This window comes from Macaca nemestrina, chromosome 7, assembly GCF_043159975.1.
Source record: "Macaca nemestrina isolate mMacNem1 chromosome 7, mMacNem.hap1, whole genome shotgun sequence".
In the NCBI taxonomy this organism is placed as follows: Eukaryota; Metazoa; Chordata; class Mammalia; order Primates; family Cercopithecidae; genus Macaca; species Macaca nemestrina.
Window position 1 is genome coordinate 106,236,522 of NC_092131.1, and position 17,581 is coordinate 106,254,102.

Sequence of the window (17,581 nt, forward strand, 5' to 3'; positions counted from 1 at the left end):
TAACCAGTTGATCTAATAAGGGAGGTTATCCTGGATTACCTGGGTAGGCCTGACTGTATCAACTGGAAGGCTTTAAAAGCAGGGCTTAGGTTTCCCCTGGAGAGAAGGGATTCCATCCCACCTGTGGAGGACAGCACTAGCCTGTGCCTGTGGAGCTCCATCTCACCCACAATCTCCCCTTCCTCACATGATATTTTGGCCCATGTTGGTGGGCTGACTTTGCCCATAATCTTCCTTCCCCATCCTGCCCTACAAATTTTGGACTTATTAGCCAGGCCTCACAATCTAAGGCACCATTCCTTATAATAAATCTTAACATATTATTTCTCTGAGTGGTTCTGCTTCTCTACTTGAACAGTGACTGATATACTCACAAAATCTACTTTTCTCCTTGCTGTCTCCTTTTCTAATTTAATAACAAATCTGATTTTATTGAGTTCTTTAAAGGACAAATGGGAAATATCATCTAAATTTTTTTGTTTCTTACAGAAAGCATACTCGGAAAATCTTCCATCTGAATACTTATGATACTTTACCCTTTTCTTTATGCTGTAATGTTATTTCATAGACCCCATGTTGGCTGGCTATCCTGTTTAACCATACTTAATTGGAAAGATGTCTGTAGGCTTCGCTTCTATCCACAGAGAAGGAAGGTAGAAAATGTCTCATGTCCTGCTTTCTATTTATTTATATGCTAGACACACCTGTCACACACCTTCCCTCAGATCTACAAAAAAGTCGATGTGCCTAGTAGGTATTCAAACATGATGAGCCTGCTAGAGAGTTGTGTCTTTTATAAATGGTCAGATTCTCTAAGTAAAATGTTCTAAGTTCTGAGATCAGTACAATAATTAAGGACCACTTTTCTACCCCATCAATCCACCCAGCAAGCCCTGCTCACAGTACTCTTCGAATCTATACCTATGATTCCAAAATCACCATTCTTTGTACTATTCTGGACTACCTCTTAAAAAACCGAAAGTCCCACATGACGCAGGAATTCTCAGCTGCATGTGAAAGGAAGGAGAACAGGCCACTGTGAGAAAATGCGGTTGTGGAAAAATGAGACTTGTAACCTTGTAACAAAAACAAGGTTTGAGAGGCAACAAAACCTTTTGGAATTCAACTCCTGCCACTACTAGTCTTGGGATCAATAAATACTAATCTTCTGCCAAGGAAAAAAAAATCACTAGCAGTTTTAAAATATGTTATTTTCTTTTCAGCAGTGATAATAGCTGAAAAAATACACAAACACTAATGTAGCCAAGAAAAAATTTTTAGGAAAAGCTATCAAACACTCTGAAGGTGGGTGGGAACTGAATCATCAAAAGATTATGGTGGGCGACCTATTAACCAACATCAGATACATAGAATTGGGAATTCTACACAGGTTGTTCTTACTGTAGTTTTTCCTAAACCTGTCTTCCACCTCTCCACCCAAATTTCTCTTTGAGGGGAGAATTCTTGCCCCCAAAGATGATCACATCTTTTTTTCACTTGGTTATACAATATCATGAGTAAATAAGAATGAAGATTTCCCCCAGGACATTTCTCCCTGCTTCCTCTAGAGCAAGTCTGCAGTGGGCCCACCCTACATTATTTGGGAGTTATGCTGATTGCTACTGCACAAGGGTCTCTCAGGGAAAACACCCTCCTAATTTACCATTTTCACTAACCACCAAGCTGAGAAACTGAGACTTGAAAAACGCAGAGGAAAAAATGTCCTTGCCCCACCACTCACACTGCACCCAGATGAATCCTTATCACCTGCATTTAAGGCAGAACTGTGGCAAACAGTACAACGCAGAAGCTTGTTTATATAACTAGGGATGAGAGAACATTTGGAAGATTCAAAAGAACAAATTCCCTCCTGTTCATATTTAAAGTGAAGATTAATTTTTGTAACAAGCATAACATCAATGTTTTTTTGTCTCTAAAGGGCACATTCAAAATGAATAGCTTACAAACTAGCACACATTATCAGAATACACTTTCCTCCATTTCACAGATTGAGGAAATTAAGTAACAGAGAGATTAAGTATTTTGCACAAACTCTTGCAATGAAGCCAGGATGCAAACAGACTGACTCCAATGCCCCTGCTTTCCCCACTTTGCAAGAGCAAAGTTAAACCCAGAATTCTTAACTTCATGCTTATGCCTGAAGTTCAGGGAGACTTAAGAAATTTGTCATATGTAAATGTGTGCAGGTAGGCAACTATAAACATTTTTTTCTGAGGAGAAATCTGAGCAATTTCCAAAGAAGTCACTGACCTGAAGAAAGCTAAAAAGCACTGCAACTGAACAATTATAACAGAAGGAGGATTAGCCATAATTCTTACATACTATTTTGTATAAGTATTAGGCTAGCATACCTGTAAACATCCTAGCTTTCAACAGCAAGAAGTCCTGTTACATAACAAGGTTTCTTATTTATCTGTATTACCTCAGGCATCATGGTTACTTTGTACCTTTCTCCTTTAAATACCTATTTAAAAGTATTTGATGTTCAACTCATTCATGTGAACAGACTATTCCATTACATTCGTCCCTCAACAGCAGGCACGATGAACTCTTAACTGATGCTACTCTCCCCTTACTGTACCCGGTGTTCCTAGATTCTAATCAACAATTAATAGAACAATTTAAACTGCAGAATGTGAATTGAGCACACAAAATCAGATTCCTGATCCCAGTTGTTGACTTAAAGACAGTTCTATCAAGTCACTTGCATCCATTTCACCATGCAAAGTATACAACTAACTTACACAATTTCTTTTGCTATTATTTTAAATATATGTACAATAAAATTCACCTTTGGGGGTGTACACGCCTATGAGTTTTAACACATGCATAGATTCTTATAGCCACCACCACGAACAAGATGCAAAACAACTCCAACAACCTGAAGAATTCCCTCATGATCCCTCTTTGCAGTCAGACTTTTCCCCCACTCCCAGCCCCTAGCAACTACTGATCTGTTATTTTTTTCTATAATTTTGCATTTTCCAGAATATCATATAAATAGAATCATACAGTATGGAACCTTTGGAAACTGACTTCATTTTCCTAGCATAATGCATTTAAAATGCATCCAAGTTGTTGCACACATCAACAGTTTGCTTCTTTTTATTGCTGAGTAGTATTCCATTGTATGGATGTATTACAGTTTGCTTCTATATTCACTCAGTGAGGGAGTCTGGGTTATTTCCGGTTTTTTATGATTGTGAATAACGCTGCTACGAGCACATCTGTGCACAGACTTTTTGGTAACTATAGATTTTCATTTCTCTAGGATAAACACCCAAAAGTGGGATTACTGGGTCATATGCTAAGTGTATGTTTAACTTTAAAAGAAACTGCCAGATTTTTCCAGAGTGGTTATACATTTTGCATTCCTACAAGCAACATAAGAGATGTTCTTCATCTTTGCCAGCACTTGGTATTCTTCATCTTAGCTGTTATGATAAATGTGTAATGATATCTCATTGTGGTTTTAATATGTATTTCCTTCCTTAAGTGTTCAAATTTGGTTTGGCCTTTGTTAGCACTGCTTGAGCAATTTTGTGCAACAGAAAATTTACCAGTACACTGACAGTACAAAAAATATTAAAGCTGGCCAATTCCCTCCTATTAAAGACAAGGAAGTTAAGGCCCAAAGAGAGGAAGTGGCCAGGCGCGGTGGCTCACACCTGTAATCCTAGTACTTTGGGAGGCTGAGGCGGGTGGATTGCTGAGCTCAGGAGTTCAAGACCAGCCTGGGCAACATGGTGAAACCCCGTCTCTACTAAAATACAAAAAAAAGTAGCAGGGCATGGCGGCATGTGCCTGTATTCCTAGCTACTTGGGAGGCTAAGGCAGGAGAATCACTTGAACCCAAGAGGTGGAGGTTGCAGTGAGCCGAGACTGCACCATTGCACTCCAGCCTGGGTGACAGAGCAAGGCTCCATACCAAAAAAAAAAAAAAAAATAGAGAGAGGAAGTGATATGTCCAAAGTTTCAGATGTTTGCTGTTTCTAATAGTTGTTTTTAATCATGGTAACATAAACAAAACTATCCAACTCCTGGACCCCTCTTTAAACAAGACAAAACAAAACCATAAAACACCATAAGCCCCACAAATAACTAATGCAGTACTATCTTGACACTTTGTGAAAGGCAGTCAGAATACACATTCCCGTATCAATACAGAAATGGAAGGAGCTAGAGGTATTAAGGCCATCACCAGGTTTCTGAAGAGGCACTCACACCTTATATAATGTCAAATATTCTGATCTCTAAATATTAGCAAGACAGAAGTTTCTTGGACACTATACTTAAAAAAAGAAGAAGAAAAGGACAAATCCTTTCTTCCTTGATTTGATACTTCCTTTCAAGTTTTACCTGGGCAGGACTATCCAGGTAGTATCTGACAGTATGCACTTGATAGTATGGGACACTGTTCAGATGGCTGATCACAGTCTTAACTGTTACATTTAGTAGATTTAAGAGAATCAAAGCTGGCAAAGACCTCTTTACCATTCTTCCGTGGAAGAAGACAAAACTCGTCTGAGTGTAGAAACTATGCCATGGCTCAGGCCCCTGTGGGTATTCCTCCTCAGGAACTGCTCACCTGTGGAGAGGGTGACTTGTGGTCTGCTTACCCAACAAAATTCAGTACTCAAGGCTGGGTAGACTCTACAGGGCCGTGGAGTGACTGACCAGCTCTTTCACTGAAGACATAGAAAGTACAAGCAGACCCTTCTGGCAGGAGCTCTAACATCAGGCTTCCAATCTAGATTTCATCAGTAATAAAGTAAACATTTTGATCTCTATCTCAGGACTCCTAAATCGTTCGATTGAACTCAGAAGGGAAACCGGATGTTACTTACTGAACTCCAGGTACACATTATGTTTCACTTTAAAATATCTATACAATTATAACATCAAGTAGATGTCATTTGCTACTAGAATTATGTGGGAAAACCCTTGTTTGAGTAAGAGGACTTACTATGTAAATGTTTTTGAAAAAGTGGAGTTCTGGCCGGGTGCAGTGGCTCACGCCTATAATCCCAGCACTTTGGGAGGCTGAGGCAGGTAGATTACCTGAGGTCAGGAGTTCGAGGCCAGCCTGACTAACATGGTGCAACTCTGTCTCTACTAAAAAAAACAAACAAAAAAAATTAGCCGGGTATGGTGGCACATGCCTGTAATCCCAGCTACTTGGGAGACTGAGGCAGGAGAATCACCTGAACCCAGGAGGTGGAGGTGGCAGTGAGCCGAGATCACGCCACTGCACTCCAGCCTGGCCAACAACAGCAAAAGCCCATCTCAAAAAAAAAAGAAAAGTCCTTTCTTCAGTGAATTCTCATAGAGAGGGCCAAGAGATAAGTCAGTAAGAGTGACACTAACCTGGTTAAGGAAGTGTGTGGTTTCTCAGAGCACACCCTGTTCTCATGCTCCTCCCACTCACTGCCCAATCTTTCCTCTCCTTCACTTCCAGGCTATCTTAGAGAACTTCAGCATACAATAATGAAAACCACATCTTTGATCATTAAACACCAAAAAGTAACTCTGCTGCTCTCCTCATGAAGAACGTGTCACTTTCTATACTTGAAAGATCATGTCTGAAATCCAGACCCACAAGAAGGTGATGTGCCACTCTCCTTGGGTAGTCCCTAGGGTCATTTTGCTGCAACAACATGCTTAACAGCTCAGCTGAAGAACTTAGAAGAGATGCCATGGAGGCCACCTTCCTACAGTAGTTCTAAGATTTACTCAGCCGCTGTGGAAGACCTGAATATGATGACTACAGAAAAGCAGCCCCATTACAAAAACAGAAATATCACAAACTTAAAGTTTGTTTGTAGATCATATAAATTCTCACCATGCAAACTCTGATCTGTCCCCAACACATTCCACTCCGCGGGCAGCTTCAGGTGCCTGAATGCCAGCACTACCTTCTTATCGAGGGAATTCACATCCCCAGATGGGGGTCCTGACTGGTCAAGAAAACGGGTAAAGTTCAGAGCCTGCTGATTTCCAGCACTGGTTGCCAGGAATTGAGCTGCATCATACGCTTCATCCTGGATGAAATGAAAGTCTTCTTCAGCCACCACAAACACGGGAAGGCCCTCTTTGGAAGCACAGAGCTGCACCTTCACTGTCTCACAGCAATCATGACCTAAAGAAAACACAGGCAGCAAAGAAAACAGTATTAGAGCCTCACTGCTGAAACGACGCTGGTGGATCCTCTTAGCTCTTATTTCATGACATACAAATTTCTCCTCCTAAAAAACACCCCTCCTTCCTCTTAAGCTCTGACAGCATTTTTCCAAACTTCTTAAAACTCCATTTTCAGCTTTTAACATTATTTGCAAATATGAGTTCCCTTAACAAAGAACAAAAAACTCTGTATCCCAGCTTTCACCATGCCTATAATATGGTATCTGGAACTGAACAGGCTCTGAATATCAACAAGGGCTATTCAGTTTAAACAGATTTAAGAATGAAAGCTGAAGGACCGGCAAGGCCTAGCATACGATGGAAAGTCCAATAGCTACTGAACTAAATTAGATCTGAAAACATAACAGGAAAAAATATCACTCATACAAGTTATATAGGAAGAATTTTACAGATTCACTAGCACTTGCTTTATTATCACAATACAAAGGCTCACATGATGAAGCACTTGGAAAAGTACACAATTACTTGATTTTATTTTACTACTATGAGCAATCCAAGGCCTAAAAAATAAATATTGATTTTTGTTCTCAGATACACATTCTTTCCCATCTCAGCCACTAATGTAATGAGGACTTCAATGAAATTACCTGGTTTGCATGAGGATAATGCAATGCTGTGGCTGGGAGCCCAGTTCAGGAAACGCAAACATGCCAAGGACTCCATGGTGCCCAGTGTACAGACTGGCAGGCACCTCAGGAGTGGTGATTGGAGGCAGAAAACTGCATGCCACTCCAAAGAGTTCGGCTGAAGTCAGGTCAGCAAGATTTAACACCACTTGTCTACGGGTAAGGCCTTCTTGGAGGATTGGGCTTTCTTTTGAATTTTTAGCCTCACAGAATTAAATATTTCCAATATTCAGAATATACTCATCACAACGCATATTGTATTTCCCCTGTTTTCACACACTGATCTCAAATAGCCAGAACTATGCTCCTATCATCATCCTTCTTCCATTATCTTTCTGATGACAAAAAAGGAAAGAAAGCACAGTTCATGTTTTTGTTTGGGTGATGCCACTTTGTGCTCTGCCTGATTAATCACGGGCACCCATGCACATGCCACTTCCCTGAATCTCTAACATTCAGGCCACTCTTCTACAGCTAAGGGCATGTAGAGAAACCCTTTATATGGTCCCTGAGACTGAATTTACATACCACGGGCACAGGCCAACAGAGGTTTCAGACTTGGAACAAACTAAGCTTTCTGCTGTCTTTGAAAGAGACAATGTTTTTTCCATGTTATCAGAATAATAAATAAGCTGATTTTCCACATGCTTTTTTCCCAAGGGCCTCCTTAAGCCCTTCATCCTGTGGCAAAAGAAATCTCTCACTGCTGTGTACTTCTAGGATGGTAGGAAGTATTTACCAAGCAAGTACCTAGTACACATCAGGCATCTGAGTCATTTCTCTCCACAACAATTTTACGAGGCATGTATTGTCCTCAATTTATAGATTAGAAACTGAGACTTAAAGAAGTAACTTGCCCCATGTTACACAGATATTAAGGTGCAGAATTCACTATACAGAGTCAAGGCTGATGCCAAAGGACATGGTCTATTATAACAGGAGGCAAGGGTTTTGCATCACATTGCCTATCAATAGGGCAATGTGTTTGAAGAGGAAGAAGATTAAGAGCTAAGTCCCTGCCTGAGAGGAGCCTAACACTTGGAATGATGGGCTAGTATGACTTTTAAGCAAGAATAATTGGTTCATGAACCATGAAGATAAGTCTTCACATGAACACTGAATCCACACGATAGTCCTACTGCCTTCCAAGTCGAATTCCTTCTAAGAAGGCTGTAGGAAGCCGAAACATCCTCTGCTTGGTGTGTGCAAGCGCGAGCATGTGCATACACATGCACGCTTTATAATAATATATACGTGGTATTTATACATTTAATATATGAAAGAGAATTAGGGGGAAAAAGCAATATTCTTTTGAAGGGCAGCCAGCCTAACTACACAGACATCAATGTTAGCAGAAACAAGCCAAATGATTCCTTTAGTAAGATTTGTCTATTTTTCTAGCAGAAAATGTTTCCTTTAAAATATTCTCTAACATCTGACTCAGTTTTGTTCAAGAGCTAAAAGCTAGACATCCATCAAGTCCAGGCACTATGATCAGAAGATGAGTAAAGTAAGGAGTCTCAATTCCTCAGAGATTTAAGGTCCATAACAGAGAATCAAACAAGATGCAGAAAACTGCAACATAAGTCAAAATGAGAGGACTTCTACAAGAACTTTCCTATCTAAAATATCTAAATATCTAAATACAGTGCAATTTGGGGAGAGGAGTGGTGCATTCCATATGTGGGCAAAAGCAGGAAGATTTCACAAAGGAGATGGCAATTAAGAAGGACTTAGGCCAGGTGTGATGTAATCCCAGCACTTTGGGAGGCCAAGGCAGGCAGATTGCTTGAGGCCAGGAGTTCGAGACCAGACTGGCCAACACAGCGAGACTCTGTCTGTACTAAAAACAAAAATTAGCCAGGCATCTGTAGTCCCAGCTACTAGGGAGCCTGAGGCAGGAGAATCGCTTAAACCTGGGAGGCGGAGGTTGCCATGAGCCAAGATCGTGCCACTGGACTCCAGCCTGGGAGACACAGACCCTGTCTCTGAATAAATAAATAAACAAACAAACAAATAAATAAATAAATAAATAAAATCTAGAAGGGGCCTCCTAAATTCTTTAATATTATCACCTGAAACATCATACATAGCCTCACTTAATTTCCAAATAAACTGATGGTGGATGGATGAACGATGGATGGATAGAGTGATATGTATGTCAGTCAGAAGAACTGCTTTAAAGAAGAAATGCTGTGGTTCGTCAATAGAATCAATATATAGCATTGTACCATTTATCCAAAATTAAGCTAATCTGTAAACTTCTGGAAGTCCTTTGCGGTAGATTTGAATAAATGTCAATAAAGACCAAAATTTCACAATTCAATGATGATGATGTAAGTAATCTGAGATGCAAACTGAATTATGCTTTCAAACCTTAAATTCACAGTGCCTTAGAAGAGAGATTACACTATGTAAAACAGAATATCCACTGCCGTACCCATTTAACCAGTCCTTTTCCTTTCTTATCACTTTCCTTCCTCAAGCCTATGCAAAGATGAGAAACCTGAACCCTTGAATCAGAAAGGGAGTCACAATACCACTAAAAGTAAACATCATTCACACGGCAAAAAGCCATGGTGAAGCAGTGTTACCCTACCCAAAACTGTGAAGTGCCAAAGTAAAGTATCTGCACAGAAATTTGTCTGGAATTGCTAAAATGACTGTTTACTGAGGCAGAATGGGATGAGGGCGAACTACAGGGAGAGAAACAGAACAAGGCGTGATGGGTGTGTGCATGTGGGGGTGTTGTGCTTGGCAACACCAGTACGATTATCTCTTTCTGCTGCATTAGCAGAGTTTGTTAGTAGATGAATGGATGGATGTGTGAGCTACTGTCAGCTCTGTGTACAACGAAAATCAAACTGTATAACAGAGAAGGCAGAATGTCAGAAATAGCCATGAAAGAGATATCTCAGAAACTGTCCAATTGTTAATCCAATGTTTTCCCTTCAGATATGAATTCAAAATCTGAAGAAGAGACTATGAATCATCTTAAGTAAAATATGCCATAAATCTGGAATTTGTTTGGTATGATTAGAGGCTTCTTTTTCAAAAGAAAACCTGAGGGTTAAAAGATGAGTGGGGAACTCAGGGTTTCCTGGATTAGTCTTTATTAAACTTAAGAGCACATTGGAAGCATTACTACTGATCAAGAATAAAGTACCTCACCCTACTGTCTGGAAATCAACCATACCAGGTTGGCCTACTGTCTCACATTAATGTTTTCCATTAGGCTCAAGTGGCTCTCAAGATTATTTTTTAATTCCTATAACCTTTCTGATAAAGCACCTGGGGGGAAATCAGCATTTTTTAAAAAGTTACATAATACAGACTCAATAATAAAACAAATCACCCCATATGCCTACACCAAACCTCTTACTATCATAAATTAGCTCTAGAGACACGACTATTTGCAAGAGGGCCATTAGTCTTATGACTGCCTTTGTACATAAAGACTGCAGGGTTATTAACAATGTCTACAATTACACTGCAAAGACACGGGGATGGGAAACTGTATCCAATTTGATATAATAACCACAATCTAACTTTCTGCATAAAAACAGAAGCTGCAGTAGGAAGAACAATAGCAGGATTTTCAATTAGTTCCATGGCGTTTTTCCTTTCATTCAATTTCCTGGTAACAAGAAAGGAAAATAAAAATCCCAATCTTTTTTTAAAAAGGGAAGTTTTGAAAATTTTACTGAATTTCTGAAGGCAGTTACTCTAGAGGATTTATAGAGGGGAAGGAGAGAGAGAAACTGTTGGAAGAAACATGGCCCAAACTTTAATTCCATATTTTAAATTATGAATTAATTTCTGAACGTCTCATACTATCAAGTCCACTTACAAGACAAATACAAATTATGGGGTGGGAGAAGTCTGCTCCCAGCTGAGTACATTGTAGGGATCCTCCTCAAGTATGCTGGCAATTAGCTGTCAAGTACAAAATATTAGGTTTGAACTCCAGCTCCACTTCAACAGATTTGGTTATCCTGAGAAAGTCATTCAATCTTGAAGCCTGTTTTCCTTGTACACAAAATGAGAACACCATCAACCTTATGGATTGTTAACAACATTAGAGCTGTGCACAAAGTACCTGGCATAAAATGGGCATCTAAAACTGGTAGTTTTTATTATTAGCTATTAAAATGCTTCTGTTTAGGAAACCCAAGGAAAACAGATCCCTAACACTCTACAAAGAGCTTCTGCAGCATGGCCCAACAAAGCTTGCCATTGGCACTGCAGAAATAACAAAATAAAGAGAGGAGGGAAAGAATAAACAAAAACACAATGAGCACCTAGGTGAGAAACAAAAACTTAACTACTGATGGTCCTCTTAAAATCATCTAATCTGCACCTTTTTTTATGCTGGCAGGTCAGGAGGTGTGTGTGTGCGAGGTTGGGAGAGCTCTCCGGCAGGCTCCTTCTCACTATATGGAGCACCGCACCCATGGAAACGAAATATTGCTACTGATAAACAAAACTGCTGAAGTACAGCCCAAGAATTACTTCATTTCCTATTAAGCTAAAAGTGGAATGCATCCCATCTGGGCCCTCTCTTTTGAGGATGAAACAATAGGAACTTTGTTTCATCAGCTATCCAAAAAGAAACCCTAAAAGTGCTGGGCCAGCCAAGCCCAGTCCCACACAGACGTCACCTTCTAAGAGAAAAAATGATGGAAAATATAAAAATAATATCTTGATTACTTCAGTTTGGCATCAAAGTCTCTAAAAGTTTGGTGTCTTTTTCTTTCTTCTGAAGTGTCTACGATAGGGTTAAAAGAAACAAATTTTCAGTCTTCAGATCCAGGCTCTAATAAGAAATAGGATTTTGTGCAGAAGTACACACCCACTGCTGGGTTTTGGTGACCTAATGGTAGTGTGCAAATTTGGTATATGTGTAAAATGTCTCTATGTGTACAGGAGTATTTAATCAGAAGAGAACAAAGAGTAGGCACAGGACTTTCACCATGTACATTTTAGAGGAGGAAGGAGAGATTTAATGCTAAAAATGTGCTCCGCTATATTCCAGCCGACACCTCTAAGGCAGTGTTTCTGAGCCTTTTCTTCTGTTATACCCCCAAAGAGCCTTTTCAGACATTATTCTCTATTCACCCCTCACTTCATGAAACTTTAATACCATAGATATACCACAAATTTGTTTAACTGTGTTTTACATACACACAGTAAGTCTTTTTTGTTCCCCAAAAGGCAACTTTCACCCCCTTGGGAGGATATCACTCCCTTAATATTGTATGCCCTAGGATTCCAGTGCTGTGTTCATGGTTCCAAAGTTATGAAATATATAATTACCTCATAACATTACAACTAAGGACAGCAGATAATGGATTTCTTTTTGCTTTTCAACTAGTTCTCAGTCTGTTTTTCCAGTATAACCACTATATGTACTAACTAGCATTCGGACAGTAATTTAAGTTTTGCAGAATTTAAAATTTCATCTGTCTAAAGATAGCTTTATAGTAAGATATTTCAGAATAGGGAGACTGTTATAGAAAAAGTCCAATAAAAATAACTGATTATCTTGGCAGGCATTGCCAGGGGCAGGGCTGGGCTGGGGGATGGGGGGTGTCAGAATTCTCTAATTAAGTACATTTAATTAAAAATCTACATCTTCTTTTCAAATATGCTATTCAATTTGGTAATACTGGACATCTGCTGCTAGAAAGTAATTCTTGGTTCACAAGAAATGAAAGAGGCCAAGCATGGTGGCTCACACCTATAATTCCAACACTTTGCTAGGTGGAGGCAGAAAGATCACTTAGCCCAGGAGTTTGAAACCAGCCTGGGCAACACAGGGAGACACCATCTCTAAACACACACACACATACACAAATTAGCCACTCATGATGGTGAGTGCTACTTGGGAGGCTGGGGTAGAAGGATAACTTGAGCCTGGGAGGTCAAGCCTGCACTGAGCTGTGATTGTGCCACTGCACTTCAGCCTGGACAAAAGACTGAGACTCTGTCTCCAAAAAAAAAAAAAAAAAAAAAGAGAGAGAGAGAGAGAGAGAGAAAGGAAGAAAAAGAAAGACATAACACATTATAACTCAGACCATTTGTTGTAATCTGGGCTGTAATTTTTTTCTTTAAACCCAAAAGAACTTCTGATCAGGTAAATGTATTTTTCTTTTTTAATGACAAATCTACTTTATAAAGTACCTTCCCTTATCAGTGAAAAAGAAAAGGAAAATATAAAAGAGCTGAGTCAAATTTGAAGTCAATAAAGGTTTGCAGTTCTTCAAACAAGAACACTTGCTATGAATTCTAAAAATAAACAACAGACATGGCTGAAAAAAGATTTCATTTTATGAAAGATTCTGCACCAGAGTCTTTTACAAAAATAGTATACAAAAACCACTAAACATTCTGTTCCATCTCCTATTCTGAAATCACTACTTGGTCTAAATTCACAGTTTCAGTAATAAAAATGAACACAATAAAACAGTACTCTATGCCCCCATCTCACCCCAAGAATTATCTTCAAAGGATGTCCAGATTTCTGTACACTATTTGCCAATCCTACCTAGGTCTTAAAAAAACAAATCTCAGCTTTATCTCTCGAGAAAAATCACTGGTTAATTAAAATGTCATTTAGGATTTTATTTGTTTTCTATGGAGAGACAATAATGGAATATTATTTTCATTTATGACTAAGGCAACACCTTTCATTATTAGAAGTATATTTCCATCTCAAGCTACATTTCAAAGCAAATTATATTCTTGAATGAGCTACTTTCATAGGTGTTTTGAATGTAATATTTTATTATAAAGCTGTGGTTGGCCTCCAGTGTTAATCAACACAAAGATGGATTTATTTTCAAAAGAGAAGACATTCTTTTCAGCAATCAAAATGTTTTCATCGAAAATTACTATGTATCATACAAATAACAAGCTCACTGTAAACATTTAAACAATTCAGGTTGGGCGCGGTGGCTCACGACTGTAAACCCAGCACTTTGGGAGGCCAAGGCGGGTGGATCACAAGGTCAGGAGATCGAGACCATCCTGGCTAACACGGTGAAACCTCGTCTCTACTAAAAATACAAAAAAATTAGCTGGGCATGGTGGCAGGTGCCTTTAGTCCCAGCTACTCGGGAGGCTGAGGCAGGAGAGTGGTGTGAACTCAGGAGGTGGAGCTTGCAGTGAGCCAAGATCCGGCCACTGCACTCCAGCCTGGGCGACAGAGTGAGACTCCATCTCAAAAAAAAAATCAATAAATAAATAAATTCAAAGATAGATAAAGTAGAAAGTCAAAGTCTCCACCTACCTGCCCTCTAAGATGTTACTACTTATGCTTAAAATACTTTATTTTTAAAAAGGAGGGGAAATCACATCATAACTACTTTAAAAGGTCTTTACAACTTCTTTATAATTACAGACACATGCAAACACACACACACACACACACACACACACACACACACGGGGGGGATGGGGAAGGAGGGGGCAGGAGGGAGGGATAGACAGACATATACACTTCAATGTAGGACTTACTACAAAACATGCAAAAAAAAAAAAAAAAGAGAGAGAAAACAGAGATGGGTGGGAGACAGGCCTGCAATTTCAATATCCAAAGTCAAAATAACTTATTAGGAGATAATTTAGAATGTCTATGTGTCAACCCTATTTAGGGAAATATTGATTTGATAAAAGGTTACGGACTAACATCGAAAAGTAGCTGCCTTTTGAGGGTTGATCAATCCTTTGGTTTTAGGAAAAACTAAAATGTTACAAAACACAGTGAAACATACAGAGAACTCAAAGAAAAATCAGAGCCAGCAATCTGGATGAAACATGAAAAATAAAAAAATAATAATAATAAAAGCAAGAAGAGGCTGGGCACGGTGGCTCATGCCTGTAATCCTAGCACTTTGGGAGGCCAAGGTGGGCAGATCACGAGGTCAGGAGTTCAAGACCAGCCTGGCCAACATGGTGAAACCCCACCTCTACTAAAAATATGAAATTTAGCCAGGCATGGTGGCACACGCCTGTAATCCCAGCTACTCAGGAGGCTGAGGCAGGAGAATTGCTTGAACCCAGGAGATGGAGGTTATAGTGAGCTAAGATCGTGCCATTGCATTCCAGCCTGGGCAACAGAGCAAGACTCCTTTTTGGGGTGGGGGATGGGGGGCAAGAACAAGGCACAAAGCTCTGTTTCTTCTCTTAGCCAAAATGACTAGGAATTGCAGAGCTCCTCCCACACATAAGCACAAAGAGTGCAGAGACATCCCTGTAGGCAGTAGCTGCTGCAACAAACAGACCATGCACACTTATCCAGGAACTGGGATGCACAGTGCACTGCACGGACTTTCCACGAAGACTGGACTTTCCATGAAGATTCTTGACTAATCTAGCACTGCTCTCAGCAAACAGGAAATCTGAGGCTATCAATGCAGCTAACTGATGCACAAAAATCATCGGACTCCTTCTCCAAGCTAAAAATGCAACTCAACAAGCCAGAGACTCCTTTTGAATTTATTTAAAACTAACAAACAAACAAAACAAACAAAAAAAAACAGGGCGGGGAGGGGGTTACATGTGAGTGTGAGTATGGGTGTATTCACATACATACACATCTTTCTACAAGAGCAGCTTCTGGGAAGCAGGATGTGTGACACAGTAGAAATGTTGTTCTATCAAGTGACAGTTTCCTAGAACAAGCCTTCTTAGCATATACCAGTGAGGAAACCAAACAAAAATCCTTGTCCTCATAAAGCTAACACTTTAGTTGGGGCAGACAGAAAATAAATAAGATAAATAAGTAAAATATATGTGAGAAGTTGAAAAGTGCAATGGAGAAAAATAAAGCAGGAAAGGGGGATAGGGAATGTGGAGAGGTGGCAGCTGTGTATTTTTATAAGCTGGACCGAAAGGCTTCACTGAGGTGATAGCTGAGTAAGGGCCTGAAGGAAGGGAAGGCACAAGTCTAAGTCCACAAAGGCAGATTTAAAGACATTTAGGTCCAGGCTAAAGAATTTACCCCATAATATAAACAAGAAATTCAAAACAAGTTAACCCCCAAAATGCCTCTATCTCTACCCCTCCACAATAAATTACCAAACTAAGCCAAATGACAGTAGCTGAAAAAGACAAATAACCAGAAAAATCTCATATGCGATAAGTAGAGCAATAGGGTCTGGTCAGGAATCTCCTTTGCTTAGTTAATAGAGTTTCTACTACACCAACTAAGGATCTCATTGATACCCTTGCACACATATCAAAGGCTCATATGTTAAAAGTGTTGTCTTACTCTCCATTTAGCCTTCCAGAGGTAAAAGGTCTTTCAGGGACTCTAATCCTTTTGTCACCTCTGCTGTGATGAGGCACCTCATATCAGCTGCCTGACTAAATTCAGGTAGGAAGCAGAATGTTCAGGCCAATGGGAAGGGGGGAGTTATCAGACCTCATAAGCATGATGGAAAATACTGGAATGTGGCTAAGCCGAGAGACAATTCGTAGAAAATAAAAGAAAGAAAAGCCAGGTACTAGGTAGGACTCCAGGGCCAAAGCAAATGGGTCAGGAATGATTTCCTAGTATTTGGACCAAATTAGAGGAAAGGCGCAGAGTCTAATATACATTCTGCTTGGTTTGGGTAGGCAGGGCAAGGGTACTTATATAGACATATATAAAGAGGTACTAGAATCAAAGTCAAGGGAAGAAATGTGAACTAGAGCTCAGAAAGGTAGGCTGAGGACAATGTTCAAGGATTTGGTACAAACTTAGAGCTCCAGGCTGTCATACAAGTTCAGCGACTCTGGGCAAGTAATTGCCTGCTGCTCATCCTGGTTTAAGGACCTTACCAGTAAAGGCTTAAGGGCTTTGAGGTACATCCCTCTCCACCAAGAGAACAGACTTTGTTGGGATCTGTGACTGAGGATCACAGTTAGGACACAGGCCATGCTTGTTATATTTGCCTTTTCCCTTTTATCTGCTTGCAGTCTCCTTGTATCTACTTATATGCCCTTTCTAGATACACATGCACACATAGGTATACAAACACACAGTCCTCAAACTTTAACCCTAAAGTGCTCCTAGTATAGGAAGTATTATGTTTATAAAACTTACCTCAATTCCTTTCCTAATGAGAACTGAGTCACGGACTGATCAATTATACCTAGGTTAAGAAGCTGTTTCTCCCCACCACCAACACATAATAAATGTTCAGCAATGGTGATACTGGATGGCACCTGCTAGAGAGCAGACCTCAAGTTCCAGAGAAGCCTTTCTGATGTGATATACATCACAGGAAACAAGATGACTGGAGCTGTGGGTTACAAGGAAGGATACCTAATACTCTTCAGAAAAGCAATCGGTATCTATCCTGACTGCCTTCTTTTATTTCCTGTCCATAAAAATTTGGAAATAATATACCTAGAGACTCTCCAGAATCTTTAAATCCTTGAATTTTCAACATCATTTTTACCAAGTAGGAGGATAAACCAGCTTTCAACTGTCATAATCCCAGTTCTTAAATAAGTTATAATTTACAGAATTTGGTAGGTGGCCGACACAACAATAATACATATAAAACGGCACAGCAATAAAAAACTGGCAATCTGCTCCAATACCAGCAGGACCAGATATTCAAACTGCTTTATAAACTAATAAATTTTTTTACACTGCCTACACTTCACTCTTCCTGTCACTACTCTATACTAATAAACATAGAATAAAAGTGTTTAAGAACTAGGAAAAGCTAGTAAGGATC

The 17,581-nt window shown here is 39.7% G+C and overlaps 1 protein-coding gene across 12 annotated transcripts in view; it reads right to left on the reverse strand.

Annotated features, from left to right (window-relative positions):
* LOC105488365 (A-kinase anchoring protein 13) overlaps positions 1-17,581 on the reverse strand; it is a 356,595-nt gene that overhangs the window by 203,761 nt on the left and 135,253 nt on the right. For all 12 annotated transcript variants that reach the window (XM_011752355.3, XM_071100751.1, XM_011752360.3 and 9 more), the window contains exon 4: positions 5,864-6,160. In XM_011752355.3, coding sequence (XP_011750657.2) covers positions 5,864-6,160 — 297 coding nt within the window. The remainder of the gene's footprint in view (positions 1-5,863; positions 6,161-17,581) is intronic.